The sequence below is a fragment of the Anabrus simplex genome, chromosome 10 (assembly GCF_040414725.1).
Source record: "Anabrus simplex isolate iqAnaSimp1 chromosome 10, ASM4041472v1, whole genome shotgun sequence".
Classification (NCBI taxonomy): domain Eukaryota; kingdom Metazoa; phylum Arthropoda; class Insecta; order Orthoptera; family Tettigoniidae; genus Anabrus; species Anabrus simplex.
The window spans coordinates 45,051,844-45,068,454 of record NC_090274.1 but is presented as its reverse complement, the minus strand read 5'-3'; the positions used below and the strand labels follow the sequence as shown (position 1 = coordinate 45,068,454).

General features: G+C 44.2%; 1 protein-coding gene across 4 annotated transcripts in view; it reads left to right on the top strand.

The window, feature by feature from the left end:
- Positions 1-16,611, top strand: part of mino (glycerol-3-phosphate acyltransferase mino) — a 348,653-nt gene that overhangs the window by 255,689 nt on the left and 76,353 nt on the right. The window contains exon 1 of one of the 4 annotated variants that reach the window (XM_067154309.2): positions 14,419-14,554. The exons of the other annotated variants lie outside the window; for them this stretch is intronic. Within the exon in view, the coding sequence (XP_067010410.2) occupies positions 14,519-14,554 (36 nt within the window). The 5' untranslated portion in view covers positions 14,419-14,518. Of the gene's footprint in view, positions 1-14,418; positions 14,555-16,611 lie in introns of those variants that run through there. 4 annotated transcript variants of the gene reach the window in all.

Below are 16,611 nucleotides of genomic sequence, written 5' to 3'. Positions count from 1 at the left end.
ATGAGTGTATATATGAAACATTTTTACCAGTTGCACTACTGTGTCACCTTTATAAGTTGCTGGAAAGATTGATTTTTAAACCGTCTTGCACCTGCAATGACCCCCTTTCTTATACCGCAGCAAGGTAGATTTTTCCCTGGTAAAAGATGTTGAGGACAACTGCTGAATCTTTCGCAGTGTATAGATAGTTTTGAGGCTTGAAAGGTGACAGGAGTGGTATTTGTTGGTCTATCAGCAGCACATGGCACTGTCAACCACCAGCTACTACTCGTGAAGATCTATAACCTAACAAAGAATTTTAGCCTAGCCACTCTTTTATAAAATTGCAGATTTTTTGTCGAATTCCAACAACAGCGTTCTCGATGGAGACGACAAGGAAGAATGACCTTCTCCAGGGAACTATACTGGCTCCTATCCTTTTCAATATAAACGAAGTAAATGAACACAATTATATGCTTTTCAGTTGAGAAACAAGGAACCCACTCGCAAGTTGAACATGGTGTGGTCAAGGATCGAAATAGAACACTGCGACACTCCAAAACATCTAGGAGTGACACTCGACTGATCTCTTACTTTCCAGAAACTGCAAGTCATATGTGTCCACCAGGGACAATCTCCTGAAGAAATTGGTTGAATCACAGTGAGAAAGTCACCTTGATACCGTCCGACCTTCTTCAATGGCGCTATGTTATTCCGCAGCAGAGTATGCCTGTCCTGTTTGGTATAGTTCTACGTATGCCAAATAGATGGATGCAGCACTTAATGGGACCTGTAGAATTATAACACGCTGCTTGAAATCCACTCCTGTCGAATCGCTTTACCACCTCGCAGGAATAGCACCACCTTCTATTCGAAGATAACTAGCTGCCAGTGAGGAAAAGAAGAAAGTGGAGCAGGAAAAAAACCATCTTTTGCATGGATACCCACCACATCTGCAACGATTGAAATCTAGGAGCTCCCTTAGAACATCAAAGGAACTTAGAACCACCGCTGAAAAAGCTAAGCTACAACTATGGAAGACTACGACCTATCTTCCCATTGGTTGGAGAAGAATTTCGGAAACTTTGTCTACTGGCCATGACGAGAAATGGCTGACTTGTAAGTCCCTAAATAGATTGAGATCTGGAGTGGGCAGATCAAAGGGTTATTTAGCAAGATGGGTGGGGGTGGGGCTACCCTTATAAGAATGGTATTCAGTGTGAATGTGGTGAAGTCCAGACTGTAGAACGTTTGTTCCAACGCCAACAGTGTCCAGCCTCCTGTACTCAAGAAGACCTTCATTACTCTACACTTAATGCACTGGAAGTAGCCAAGTTCTGGTCACAAAGAATATAATATTTGAACTGTGTCTTATTTGTAACTGTTTCTGGCACGAGAATAAAATAAACGGTAAGGACCGAATATATTAACTACACTAGTGTCCAAAAGTTAAGCATAAATTACGAGTAAGCAGGGCAACAGGAAATAGACCACAAATCGCACGACATATGCACCTACCAGCCTTACGTGTTCGCTCTGTATAGGAAAGGAGTGTTCTCTGCTTTGACTAGCAGCGTAACCGCAAGGTAAACACAGCCAGTGCCTGCGCCCCATATTCCCTCAGTCGTGTTTGCCTTGTTATAGTGTGCGAAGTGTAGCCTCGTGTTGAACGTGACAACATAATGGCACAACGACGCCATTTGGACCCCGATTTGCAGGGTAAAATACTCGGCCGCCTGGAAGCAGGCTGATACAGACTGAAGTCGCCGTATCCTTGAATGTACCACAAATAGCCATTTCCAGGCTTTTGGAGACGATTTCGAGACACAGGAGAAGTTAGTCGTAGGCCAGTACCAGGTCGACCAAGGATAATCACCCCACAGCAGGACCGAAATCTGGCCTTAACCGCCCGACGAAATCGGAGAGCATCTGCAAGACAATTGTCGGCGGAGCTTGCACCCATTTCCAGGAAAACTGTGTACCGGAGCCTCAGAACAGCAGGGCTGTTTGCCCGACGTCCAGCGGTGTGCGTCCCGCTCACTCCAGCACAGAGACGGGCCCGTTTACTGTGGAGCCGTCAACATCGAAATTGGACCATGAATGAATGGAGACATGTGCTCTTCACAGATGAATCCCGCTTCAGTTTGCAGAACGATTCCCGTCGCACATTAATCTGGAGAGAACTGGGTAGCCGATACAACCACAGGAACATCGTGGAACGGGACCAGTGTGGTGGTGGTGGCGTCATGGTGTGGAGCGGCATCATGTTGAATGGCCGTACGAACCTGCACATCTTCATGGGTGGTCCGAAGAACACTGTTAACGCTCGGAGATACAGGGATGAGGTACTGAGACCACATGTTCAACTCTTCGGAGGTGCGGTTGGTCCAGACTTCCTCTTAATGGACGATAATATCTGACCGCACAGCGCTGCTCTGGTGGATGAATTTCTGACTGGGGAAGACATTCATCCCATGGACTGGCCAGCGTGGTCTGCGGATCTGAATCCTATAGAGTATAGAACATGTCTGGGATGCATTGGGGGAGACGAATTGCATCCCGTCAGCCTCAACCAAGGACCCTCCGAGACCTTCGGAGTGCCCTTTCGGAGGAATGGGATCTACTGCCACAAGAGCTCTTGGACCATCTGATAGAGAGCTAGCCACGTCGCTGCGAAGCATGTGTGGCCGTTAGGGGTAACCATACACAGCCTATTAACAGCATATTTTGTTGTGGAAGACATTGCCAAGTTTTGTTAGTTGCTGTGAAAGGTGTCGCTTTGCCATCAGAACATTTCTGACACTGTTTTTTACAAGTTGTGTGACATATGGGTGTGTGTCAGCTTCCGATTGTTCAGCAATCCGTCTGACATTCCTATCAGGCGGTATCCATTGATTAGTTCTGCTTCCCAAAAGAGGAACTCCCTCCTGGCCATGTTACAGATTGGGTGAATTGGAGAGCACTGAACAGACTGCGCTCTGGTGTTACGCGGTGCAGGGTAAACCAGAAGAAATGGGTTTCGAAGAGGACAGTACCTTGTGTGTATGTGGAGAAGAGCAGACCACAGCCCATTTGCTGCAATGCAGTTCATGCCCATTCAGCTGCACAACAGAAGACCTGGTTAAAGTGAAGCCAAATGCACTTGATGTTGCAAGGTTTTGGGCTCACATAGTTTAATGTGGCTCTTCGCCATTGGAGTATGTATATTATGTTTTATGTTTTTCCTTATCTTTAATTTTAAACTTATGTATGCTTCTGACACGATATAAATAAATAAATCAGGCGGTATGGCCTCGTTTAGTGATTGTGCTTAACTTTTGGACACTAGTGTATAAAGGAACGGAGGAGAAATAATTTGGTGATTAATGGGGCTATACAAGAATAGTCAGACTACTTGACCAATGGTCAGCGTCGAGGCCTTCGGTTCAGAGTGACCCAGGCTCGATTCCCAGTCGGATTGGGGATTTTAACTGCGTCTGGTTAATTCCTCTGAGCCGGTACCGTGGATCTTACTGTTCGTCCGGACATGCTCCTCGTACGAGGATTTTACACACAGCACTACCAACCACCGCAAGAAACATGCAATAGTGAATGCATCCCTTCCTATAGGGACATACGGTCGTAAAGCAGGACCAAGTTCACATGTTCGACACAGTCCGTAACTGCGACCTCACCAGGATTATTATTACTGCATTATGCCCGACTAAGGAGCGAGGCTGAACTTATATAGCTCATGTCGTTGCCTTAATCTTCTCTCAAACTCTCTTCCATCTTTTCTCTGTGGGTTTTTTTCTCCCCGATCTTCTCATCAGATTTTGTTGGTGGTAGTACCTGGATGGTGTGTGAAGCGTTGATTGTCGACTAATTTTCTGAACTTAGAACTGTCTAATACAATGCCATCTGTGATGCTTATTTCCTGAAAATCTTTTCCAACTTAGAGCAGCCAATTGATTTTTAACTGTCATTGATAGGGCAAATTTCAGAATTCTTGTTGGTCAATCTCTGATTACTCATTCTGGGAATATGTCCGTAAAATTTCAAACTTTTCCGAAATGTGTCTGATATTTTCTCTGGGTGTTGGTATAGGTCATGAGATTTCCTTATCATCCAGATTCCCCATGTACACACTGATCCAACAATTTTACTTGAGATTGTTTTCTTCCATTTCTACATCTTTAATCAATGATCTGCCTTATATGTGGTCCAAGTGAGTCTGTATGCTCTTTGTAGTTTAGAAATCCTTTCTTTGTTTGCTTCACGATTCAGTCTAGAAGGTTGGATGACTTCTCTCAGGTATTTAAATTTAGACTCTTAGGATATGTTGCCATATTGGGTTTTCATTGCTTGTATTTTCAATCAATCAATCAATCAATCAATACTCATCTGCATTTAGGGCAATCGCCCAGGTGGCAGATTCCCTATCTGTTGTTTTCCTAGTATATTCTTAAATGATTTGAAAGAAATTGGAAATTTATTGAACATCTTCCTTGGTAAGTTATTCCAATCCCTAACTCCCCTTCCTATAAACGAATATTTGCCCCAATTTGTCCTCTTGAATTCCAACTTTATCTTCATATTGTGATCTTTCCTACTTTTAAAGACGCCACTCAAACTTATTCGTCTACTAATGTCATTTCACGCTATCTCTCCGCTGATAGCTCAGAACATACCACTTAGTCGAGCACCTCGTCTTCTTTCTCCCAGTTCCTCCCAGCCCAAACTTTGCAACATTTTTGTAACGCTACTCTTTTGTCGGAAATCACCCAGAACAAATCGAGCTGCTTTCCTTTGGATTTTTTCCAGTTCTTGAATCAGGTAATCCTGGTAAGGGTCCCATACACACAAAAAAAAAAAAAAAAAAACATACTCTAGTTGGGGTCTTACCAGAGGCTTATATACCCTCTCCTTTACATCCTTACTACAACCCCTAAACACCCTCATAAAGATGTACAGAGATCTGTACCCTTTATTTACAATCCCATTTATGTGATTACCCCAATGAAGATATTTCCTTATATTAACACCTAGATACTTAGAATGATCCCCAAAAGGAACCCTCACCCCATCAACGCAGTAATTAAAACTGAGAGGACTAGAAACTCACAACCTGACTTTTAACCCCGTTTATCAACATATCATTGCCTGCTGTCCATCTCACAACATTTTCGAGGTCACTTTCCAGTTTCTCACAATCTTGTAACTTATTTATTACTCTATACAGAATAACATCATCTGCAAAAAGCCTTACCTCTGATACCACTTCTTTCCTCTGATCATTTATATATAAGAAAACATAAAGGTCCAATAATACTGCCCTGAGAAATTCTCCTCTTAATTATAACAGGGTCAGATAAAGCTTCGCCTACTCTAATTCTCTGAGATCTATTTTCTAGAAATATAGCAACCCATTCGGTCACTCTTTTATCTAGTCCAATTGCACTCGGTCCACCTCTGTGGTGTAGTGGTTAGCGTGATTAGCTGCCACCCCCCGGAGGTCCTGGTTCGATTCCCGGTTCTGCCACGAAATTTGAAAAAGTGGTACGAGGGCTGAAACGGGGTCCACTCAGCCTCGGGAGGTCAACTTAGTAGAGGTGGGTTCGATTCCCACCTCAGCCATCCTGGAAGTGGTTTTCCGTGGTTTCCCACTTCTCCTCCAGGCAAATGCCGGGATGGTACCTAACTTAAGGCCACGGCTGCTTCCTTCTCTCTCCCTTGCATGTCCCATCAAATCTTCCCATCCCTCCACAAGGCCCCTGTTCAGCATAGCAGGTGAGGCCGCCTGGGCGAGGTACTGGTCATTCTCCCCGGTTGTATCCCCCGACCCAAAGTCTGAAGCTCCAGGACACTGCCCTTGAGATGGTAGAGGTAGGATCCCTCGCTGAGTCCGAGAGAAAAACCGACCCTGGAGGGTAAACAGATTAAGAAAGAAAGAAAGAAAGAAAGAAAGAAAGAAAGAAAGAAAGAATTGCACTCATTTTTGCCAGTAGTCTCCCATTTTCCACCCTATCAAATGCTTTAGACAGTACAGTCCATTTGACCTCGTGAATCCAAGATATCTGCTATATCTTGCTGGAATCCTACAAGTATTAGTATTTTTCTAACAGTAATAACAATAATACCTGTTACAGAGTTGCAGACCTCCAGGCGGTGTGCCGACCACATTCGAATACCCGTTTGTGCTGCTATCTAGCAGCGAAAGTGGAATTCTGTTAGATGTTTCCCCGGCTGGCCTGATGCGTCGCTCTAGTTAGGAGCGCAGCGAGAGATATATTCGGCCGTGATGTTTCGTATAGCTGTTCCAACCTAAGCGAGTACTACTCCAAAAGAAAGTAGCTGGCCTTTTCGAGTATTGAATCTTAAGAATAATATTCTTTTTCTTAATCTGTTTACCCTCCAGGGTTGGTTTTCCCCTCGGACTCAGCGAGGGGTCCTACCTCTACCGCCATCAAGGGCAGTGTCCTGGGCCGGGGTATACAGCTGGGGAGAATGACCAGTAACTCGCCCAGGCGGCCTCACCTGCCATGCTGAACAGGGGCCTTGTGGGGGATTGGAAGATTGGAAGACAAGGAAGAGGGAAGGAAGCGGCCGTGGTCTTAAGTTAGGTACCATCCCAGCATTTGTCTGAAGGAGAAGTGGGGAAACCACGGAAAACCACTTTCAGGGTGGCTAAAGTGTGAATCCGAACCCACCTCTACTCAGTTGACCTCTCGAGGTTGAGTGGACCGCGTTCCAGCCCACTTTTCAAATTTCCTGGCAAAGCCGGGAATCGAACCCGGGCCTCCGGGGGTGGCAGCTAATCACGCTAACCACTACACCATATAGGCGGACCTGCATCAGTTACAGACAATAAATGCCCATTTACGGTGTAATACGGACTTTTGCGCTGAATATACACTGACTGACAGAGCAAATGCAACACCAAGAAGGAGTGGTCAGAACTTTATGCCAATTGCAGGGTAGACTGACGTCACTGAGGTATGCTCATGATGTGAAATGCGCCGCTGTGCTGCGCACGTAGCGAACGATAAATGGGACACGGCTTTGGCGAATGGCCCACTTCGTACCGTGATTTCTCAGCCGACAGTCATTGTAGAACGTGTTGTCGTGTGCCACAGTACACGTGTATAGCTAAGAATGCCAGGCCGCCGTCAACGGAGGCATTTCCAGCAGACAGACGACTTTACGAGGGGTATGGTGATCGAGCTGAGAAGGGCAGGTTGGTCGCTTCGTCAAATCGCAGCCGATACCCATAGGGATGTGTCCACGGTGCAGCGCCTGTGGCGAAGATGGTTGGCGCAGGGACATGTGGCACGTGCGAGGGGTCCAGGCGCAGCCCGAGTGATGTCAGCACGCGAGGATCGGCGCATCCGCCGCCAAGCGGTGGCAGCTCCGCACGCCACGTCAACCGCCATTCTTCAGCATGTGCAAGACACCCTGGCTGTTCCAATATCGACCAGAACAATTTCCCGTCGATTGGTTGAAGGAGGCCTGCACTCCCGGCGTCCGCTCAGAAGACTACCATTGACTCCACAGCATAGACGTGCACGCCTGGCATGGTGCCGGGCTAGAGCGACTTGGATGAGGGAATGGCGGAACGTCGTGTTCTCCGATGAGTCACGCTTCTGTTCTGTCAGTGATAGTCACCGCAGACGAGTGTGGCGTCGGCGTGGAGAAAGGTCAAATCCGGCAGTAACTGTGGAGCGCCCTACCGCTAGACAGCGCGGCATCATGGTTTGGGGCGCTATTGCGTATGATTCCACGTCACCTCTAGTGCGTATTGAAGGCACGTTAAATGCCCACCGCTACGTGCAGCATGTGCTGCGGCCGGTGGCACTCCCGTACCTTCAGGGGCTGCCCAATGCTCTGTTTCAGCAGGATAATGCCCGCCCACACACTGCTCGCATCTCCCAACAGGCTCTACGAGGTGTACAGATGCTTCCGTGGCCAGCGTACTCTCCGGATCTCTCACCAATCGAACACGTGTGGGATCTCATTGGACGCCGTTTGCAAACTCTGCCCCAGCCTCGTACGGACGACCAACTGTGGCAAATGGTTGACAGAGAATGGAGAACCATCCCTCAGGACACCATGCGCACTCTTATTGACTCTGTACCTCGACGTGTTTCTGCGTGCATCGCCGCTCGCGGTGGTCCTACATCCTACTGAGTCGATGCCGTGCGCATTGTGTAACCTGCATATCGGTTTGAAATAAACATCAATTATTCATCCGTGCCGTCTCTGTTTTTTCCCCAACTTTCATCCCTTTCGAACCACTCCTCCTTGGTGTTGCATTGTCACTGTCAGTCAGTGTATTTGCCCATTAGTTAACACAGTAGTTTCAAACATATATTAGAATTGGCTTTACGTCGCACCGACATACAGTAGATGGGTCTTACGGCAGCGATGGAATAGGAAAGGCTAGGAGTGGGAAGGAAGTGGCCCTGGCCTTAATTAAGGTACAGCTTGGTGTGAAAATGGGAAACCACCGAAAATCAATTTCAAGACTGCCGACAAAGGGGCTCGAACCCACTATCTCCCGGATGCAAGGTCACAGCTGTACGCCCCTAACCACACGGCTAACTCGCCCGGTGTTTCAAACATATAAGCTTCATAAAAGAGATGACAGAGTTATTAAAGTTGATTAAATCACAGGGGACATAAATTGACCCTGCCCTGCCTCTAACATTACTCAAGCAGTCACCCTCTCTTCAGGGTTAATTACTGAGTGAGCTAGACTACGCGGCTTCGGTCACGTAACTGTGTGCTTGCATTTGGGAGATAGTGGGTTCGAACCTCACTATCGACAGTACTAAAATGGTTTTCCGTGGTTTCCTATTTCCACACGAGGCAAATGCTGGAGCTGTTCCTTAAAGGGCACGGACGCTTCCTTCCATCGTCTGAGTCGTTATGACGTAAAACCGATTAAAAACAGGGTTGATGATTGTAATTTTTGCGTTAAAAGTCACTATATCGCAATCAGTATCTCGACAGGTTCTCTTGTTCCTATTTCGTGGGCACCTATCTAAGCAAGGCAAGTCGCCGCTGATGGTAATGGTTATGGGTGGTGTTATTTAGCATTTTGTTTTGTACCGTTTATACATTTGCAGTAATTGTTTTATAGCGTTTTGAAAGAACGTAGAAGTTTAGTTAGTAATAAATAAACGCGGTTTAATAAGCAGAACACATTAAATTAGTTCTTTTGAGTTTTTGACATTTTCGCACTGCCGGATGCGATACTTGTTTCCGCTCTGTTCACTAGTGATATTCGTTCTGTCGTACGAGGTCATTTTGGTGGCTAAATTTTCAGTTAAATCTCAGGAGAGTAATCTCATTTGGATACGGTACGTGAGAAAAGATTCTGCTACACGGCACTATTCTAGATAAAGAAACTCACTGCATAATTTTAAAGAGAAATATTCTTATTTTGTGAGCAGATATTGGCATTGAGAGACGGTGAATACTTCCAGACCTCTTTTGTAACGTTTTACTTGATGTGATTTGCTTGTTAATCCACATTACATTATGTATTTTGGTAATATCACTGTGAATTTAAAATCTGATTTGCATAGGACTAAACAGTGAAGAACAGTGTTCCGTATCGCCTGCACTCCAGCGGGATTGGTCTAGTAACACCCTGTTCCGAAAGAACAGTCTTCTGTGTCACCTGCACTCCAGCTGGATTGGTCTAACAACACCCTGTTCCGAAAGAACAGTGTTCCATATGGCCTGCACTCAGCGGGATTGGTCTAGCAACACCCTGTTTCGAAAGAACAGTCTTCTGTGTCACCTGCACTCAGCGGGATTGGTCTAGCAACACCCTGTTCCGAAAGAACAGTGTTCCATATGGCCTGCACTTAGCTGGATTGGTCTAGTAACACCCTGTTCCGAAAGAACAATGCTCCATATGGCCTGCACCCAGCTGGATTGGTCTAGTAACACCCTGTTCCGAAAGAACAGTCTTCTGTGTCACCTGCACTCAGCGGGATTGGTCTAGCAACACCCTGTTCCGAAAGAACAGTGTTCCATATAGCCTGCACTCAGCTGGATTGGTCTAGTAACACCCTGTTTCGAAAGAACAGTGCTCCATATGGCCTGCACCCAGCTGGATTGGTCTAGTAACACCCTGTTCCGAAAGAACAGTCTTCTGTGTCACCTGCACTCAGCGGGATTGGTCTAGCAACACCCTGTTCCGAAAGAACAGTGCTCCATATGGCCTGCACTCAGCTGGATTGGTCTAGTAACACCCTGTTCTGAAAAACAGTGCTCCGTATGGCCTGCACCCAGCTGGATTGGTCTAGCAACATCTTGTTCCGTGTCGCCTGCATTCCAGCGGGAATGGTCTAGTCTACCAACACCCTGTTCCGAAAGAACAGTCTTCCATGTCGCCTGCACTCCAGCGCGATTGCTCTAGCAACACCGTGTTCCGAAAGAACAGTGTTCCGAACAGCCTGCACTCAGCTGGATTGGTCTAAGAGCTGGGAAGGAAACCCACGAAATATGAAATTGTAAAAGGAGCGCATATTAGTCAGCATTTTGACGGACGGCGTATCCGCGGTAAGTATGCATGGCACTGATTTTTAAATCTTTGTTCGTATGAATTCTCGCTGCGTTAAACCACGTTCATCGTCAAAACATTCTTCTACCGTGATTTACGGCTATTAGTGTTGTGCTATCCTTTGCAAATTTTTTTCACGAGGAGTGTTAGAAATATACATTGTACATAGGCCGCATATAAAAACATGGCAATGTCAATATACCAGATCTACAGGGCACTGATCTAGTTCTTACAAGACACCAGTCTAGCTATATAAACCCTGATGCAGAAGCCACGAACTGACATAGTTAATGAAGTTAATCTCCTACCATCTCCTTTCTACCATGACCTTCTCACCCTGTAGCAATGCCATAACTGGCCTCGTGGCGAGAAGACATAGTGTCATCCCTATCCTAATCACTATCAGCTGGCCAAATGGTGTATAACCAAAGACCATTATTGAAAGGAAAAAAAAAACAAAAACCTTATTGGGCTAAGCTTACATGTTTCATATTGTCCAATACTTGCCTTCTTTTGCCAAATAAAAAACCGTACCGGTAGTTAATCTGTAACTGCTACGTTCTTCAGTCTGTCAAAACTAATTTATGATTAAAGAAAATTAGAAGGATATGAAAAGGTGATTGGTAAATGTGGGGAAGGTATGGAAGCTAATAGGAATAGGAAGCATCTGCTGGACTTCTGTGCTGGTATGGGTTTAGCAGTTACGAATACATTCTTCAAGCATAAGGCTGTTTACCGCTACTCATGGGAGGCTAGGGGTATCAGATCCACAATAGACTATTTCTTAACCGACTTCGAATTCAGAAAATCTGTTAGGAAATGTACGGGTTTTCGGGGATTTTTCGATGAAACAGACCACTATCCGATCCGTAGTGAACTAAGTATATCTAGGCCTAGGATTGAGAAAGTGAAATCCGTCTGCAAACGAATTAGGGTAAGAAAATCTCCAGGACGAGGAAAGTAGACAGAAGTGCATGGATATAATTAGTGAGAAGTTCCGAACAGTGGATAGTAAGCTGATTCAGGAGATAGAAAGAGAATGGGTGGCATACAGGGTGCTGTAGTAGAAACAGCAAGGGAATGCCTAGGAACAACTGTGTGTAAATATGGTAAAAAGCAAACATCTTGGTGGAATGATGAAGTGAGAGCAGCTTGCAAACGTAAAAAGAAGGCTTATCAGAAATGGTTCCAAAGAAGGACTGATGCAGACATGGAATTCTACACAGATGAAAGAAACAGATCGAAATAAATAGTTGTTGAATCAAAAAAGAAGTCGTGGGAAGATTTTGGTAATAACCTGGAAAGACTAGGTCAAGCAGCTGGGAAACCTTTCTGGACAGGAATAAATAATCTTAGGAAGGAAGGGAGGGGGAAAATGAAGTGTTTTGGGCAATTCAGATGAACTCATAATAGATCCCGGGAAATCACTGGACAAGTGGAGGGAATATTTTGAAAATCTTCTCAACGTGAAAGGGAATCTTCATGGTGGTGTCGCGAACAACGGAGCTTATGGGGAGGAGGAAAATTATGTTGGGGAAATTACGCTTGAGGAAGTGGAAAGGATGGTAAATTAACTTCATTGCCATAAAGGAGCAGGAATAGATGAAATTAGACCTGAAATGGCGAAGTATATTGGGAAGGCAGGGATGAAATGGTTTCATAGAATATTAGCATGGAGTGTTGGTAAGGTACCTTCAGATTGGACAAAAGTAGTAATAGCACCTTTCTATAAGCAAGGGAACAGGAAGGATTGCAACAACTATCGAGGTATCTCATTGATTAGTATACCAGGCAAATTATTCACTGGCATCTTGGAAGGGAGTGTGCGATCAGTGGTTGAGAGGAAATTGGATGAAAACCAGTGTGGTTTCAGACCACAGAGAGGCTGTCAGGATCAGATTTTCAGCATGCTCCTGTAATTGGAAAATGCTGCGAGAGGAATAGACAGTTGTATTTGTTTCGTAAATCTAGAGAAAGCATATTACAGGGTACCGAGGGAAGAGATGTTCACCATACTGGGGGACTATGGGATCAAGGGTAGATTATTAAAATCAATCGAAGGCATTTATGTTGACAATTGGGCTGTAATGAGAATCGATGGTAGAATGAGTTCTTGGGCCAGCGTACATTCAGGGATTAGACAAGGCTGTTATCTTTCACCTTTGTTGTTCGTAGTTTACATGGATCATTTGCAGGGAGGGAATCAATCAGGTGGAAACGTAGTATGCAGTCCGGCCTATGCCGACAACTTGATCTTAATGGCAGATTGTGCCGAAAGTCTGCAGTCTAATATCTTGCAAATTAAAAATAGGTGCAATGAGTATGGTATGAAAATTAGCCTTTCGAAGACTAAAATTGATGTCAGTAGGAAAGAAATTCAACAGAACTGAATGCCATATTGGTGATACAAAGCTGGAACAGGTCGATAATTTCAAGTATTTAGGTTGTGTGTTCTCCCAGGATGGTAATATAGTGAGTGAGTTTGAATCAAGGTGCAGTAAAGCTAATGCAGTGAGCTTCGCAATTGCAATCAACAGTATTCTATAAGAAGGAAGTCAGCTCCCAGACGAAACTATCTTTGCATCGGTCTGTTTTCAGTCCAACTTTGCTTTACGGGAGCGAAAGCTGGGTGGACCCTGGATATCTTATTCATAAGTTAGCTGGGGCTGTACCTTAATTAAGGCCACGGCCGCTTCCTTCCCAGTCCTAGCCCTTTCCTGTCCCATCGTCGCCATGAGACATATCTGTGTCGGTGCGACGTTAAGCCAATAGCAAAAAAAAAAAAAAAAATTAAAACATTCATGTTAGAAGTAACAGACATGAAAGTAACGAGAATGATTGCTGGTACAAACAGGTGGGAACAATGGTAGGAGGATACTCGGAATGAGGAGATAAAGGCTAAGTTAGGAATGAACTCGATGGAAGAAGATGTACGCATAATCAGGCTTCGGCGTTGGGTCATGTGAGGCGAATGGAATAGGATAGGTTACCTAGGAGAATAATGGACTCTGTTATGGAGGGTAAGAGAAGTAGAGGGAGACGAAGACGACGATGGGCAGACTCTGTTTCTAACAGTTTAAAGATAAGAGGTATAGAACTGAGGCCACAGCACTAGTTGCAAATAGAAGATTGTGGCGACATTATTCGTAAATTCACAGAGGCTTGCAGACTGAAAGCTGAAAGTCATAACGGTCTATAATGATGTATGCATAAAACCCTAAAAAATAAAACATTTAATAAGAAAACAAACCTGAAAACTAATGTAATTTAATTAAGGTGTTTCTTTTTTTTTTTTTTTTTTCATTAATACCCAATTTGTGGTGATAAAACCTTGTTTTAGCGTTTTCTAGAGACATTAACATTAAAGTATGAAACTAGCAATGAGGAAACAAGTTTCGAATTAGCATTTATGAGGTTCGTTGACGTTTTCTAATTCCCCGTTGCCTAAACCTTTGACTGTTGTTTTGGAACTGTTATTTGGAACATAGTAGTTCGTTTCGGAACAGGAACAACCGGAACTGTTCCAGGAAAAGGACAACTTCGCCCATCTCTAGTGCTGCAGACTATCATTCCATTGCACACGTGCTGCCGCTGAGCGAGAGAACGCTGGAGGGGAGAATTGTGTGTGAGATTGGTCCCCTTGCCCTCTGTAGTTACGGTTGTGACACATTCTTTAATAACTATAGTGTCAGTTTAAAATAGCCCTGAATGACTTGGTTTGTAGCTTAGCCGTATAGATGTTCTCATTTATCTTGTAACCATTCGCATTTGTTTATGTTTACACTGCAGTGAGCCATGCCTCTTTAGACCGGGCAACACTGTTGATACCTGTTGTCAAGGCCGTTGTTCTCCGCACTTTCATCTGGCAGCTGGTTTTCTTATCAGTGGAGACTTTGATCAGCTGACGTCTCGTTGTCGCTCGAGAATGTTTGTTTGTGTCATAGTGTATTTGGTGTCTGTTAATTCTGTGTCTGGAGTAGGAGGATGCGGCGATGCTCTTTAGCTTGGTGTCGGCTGAAGGTAAATAGTAAATACTGCTATCATTTCTCGATACAATGCGTTGTTGCTGTGGAGCTGCTCGGAGAATTCTGGCCTCCACGGACTGTTTTGTAAATATGAATTTAGTGACGCCGTTCCAAAATGAACGGAAGTGTGCAAGATAATATGTATCCCAAAATAATCTCATCGGTTTCTTCTGTTTATTTAAAATCTATGTGTAATACCAGATTGATACTAGCATAATCAGGATTGTAGTGGAAATAGAAATAGGTTTCTGACTCACTCGTAAAATGACAAAATTAAATACGAGCATCCGTCCGTGTAACGGGTTGCTGAGAACGGCTTCGGACTAATTAAAACAAGATAGTTGTATTAAATTAGTTGTAAGTATTTATATGTCTCAGTAAACCTCTGTTTATTGGAAGAAAATGCAAAATCAGAAGGGCAGGAAAACTGAATACCACAGTCATAGCAAAACATTAGAATACCAGTATATTGTGCGTTGTTAGCAACTCAATGGGTGATCGACCATCTATTTAAAAGTAGTTTTGTAAGTTGTAACTGGTTTCAATATTGAGACATATTTACTACCAGCACTATCAATCAGATATTATACGTCTTAATAATTTTCTAGAGTATCCGGTAAATAATAATAATAATAAACATTAATGAAGATTTTTTTCAATGTTTCGTTAATTTAAAAACAAAGGGTTCTGTCACACTCGGATGTTTGAGGTAAAAGTGAGTATCACACATTCTAGAGATTTATGAAGCAGTGTGGGTAAAAATACAGTTGGCAGTATTGATTAGATACGGAAGTTCTTTGAACTAATGCGGCAGGTTTAAAACATTAACATTATAAAACAAAGAAACTTCAGTCCCCTTTCCAGATAGGTTTGGGACTCTGTTCCACTGCATGAAAATCCACAGCCTGTTTTCAGTCATTTGACCGGGTCAGGAATGGAATTAATGAAGCCCTCATCTAGCGGCGAGGATAGGAAATGTGCCGGCTGCCGAAGCCTGTTGCTGTCCTTGGGGCAATGATAATGACTGACAGAGTAATTGTTAATGGAGAGTGTTGCTGGAATGGAAGATGACAGAAAACCGGAGTACCCGGAGAAAAACCTGTCCCGCCTGCATTTTGTCCAGCACAAATCTCACATGGAGTGACCGGGATTTGAACCGCGGAACCCAGCGGTGAGAGGCCGGCGCGCTGCCGTCTGAGCCACGGAGGCTTAGTCCAATACCACTGCATCCCTGAGCATATTGTATGTATGCGCATAGGGTGAAGGAAGTTTTCTTCCTTGAAATAACTGACGGTAAGAAAGATCGATGCAGTTGCGTATTACTGTACCAGTACTAGACATTGAAGTGGGTCTTGTCGTGTTCTTTTTTTTTTCTCTCTCTCTCTTCACAAAAGCTATTTCTTTTCACAAGATTCCTAGTAGAGTTTATCGGCTTTGGACGGTGTTTTCTCATTTAAACTGATGGAAGTGAATCCGAGGGGATGAGGGAATCTGAGGTGGCGAATGTTGCAGGATTCTTGTTGTTTTGTTTACGATTATTACGTTCAGTGGCGTAATTTTCAAAGTACATCACAATTCCGTCACCTCAATATTGAAAAGCAATCCATCTAAAACATTGCCATTGCTATTAAAAGGATATTTCGACATATGAGCACAACAGATGATAGAGCATATCCGGCAAACGAGCCCAAAGAGTTAGGAATGTTCTATTATTATTATTATTATTATTATTATTATTATTATTATTATTATTATTATTATTATTTGCTTTACGTCGCACCGACACAGATAGGTCTTATGGCGACGATGGCGATGGGATAGGAAAGGGCTAGGGGTGGGAAGGAAGCGACCGTGTGCTTAATTCAGGTGCAGCCCCAGCATTTGTCTGATGTGAACATGGGAAACCACGGGCTGCCAACAGTGGGTTCGAACCCACTATTTCCCGAATGCAGGCTAATAGCTACGTGACCGCAGTGTGTTCTCCTATTAATCTTATCTGCTAGTTCCAACTGTCTCCCTTGCTACCAGTTTCCCTCGACTTTGCTCCTGACA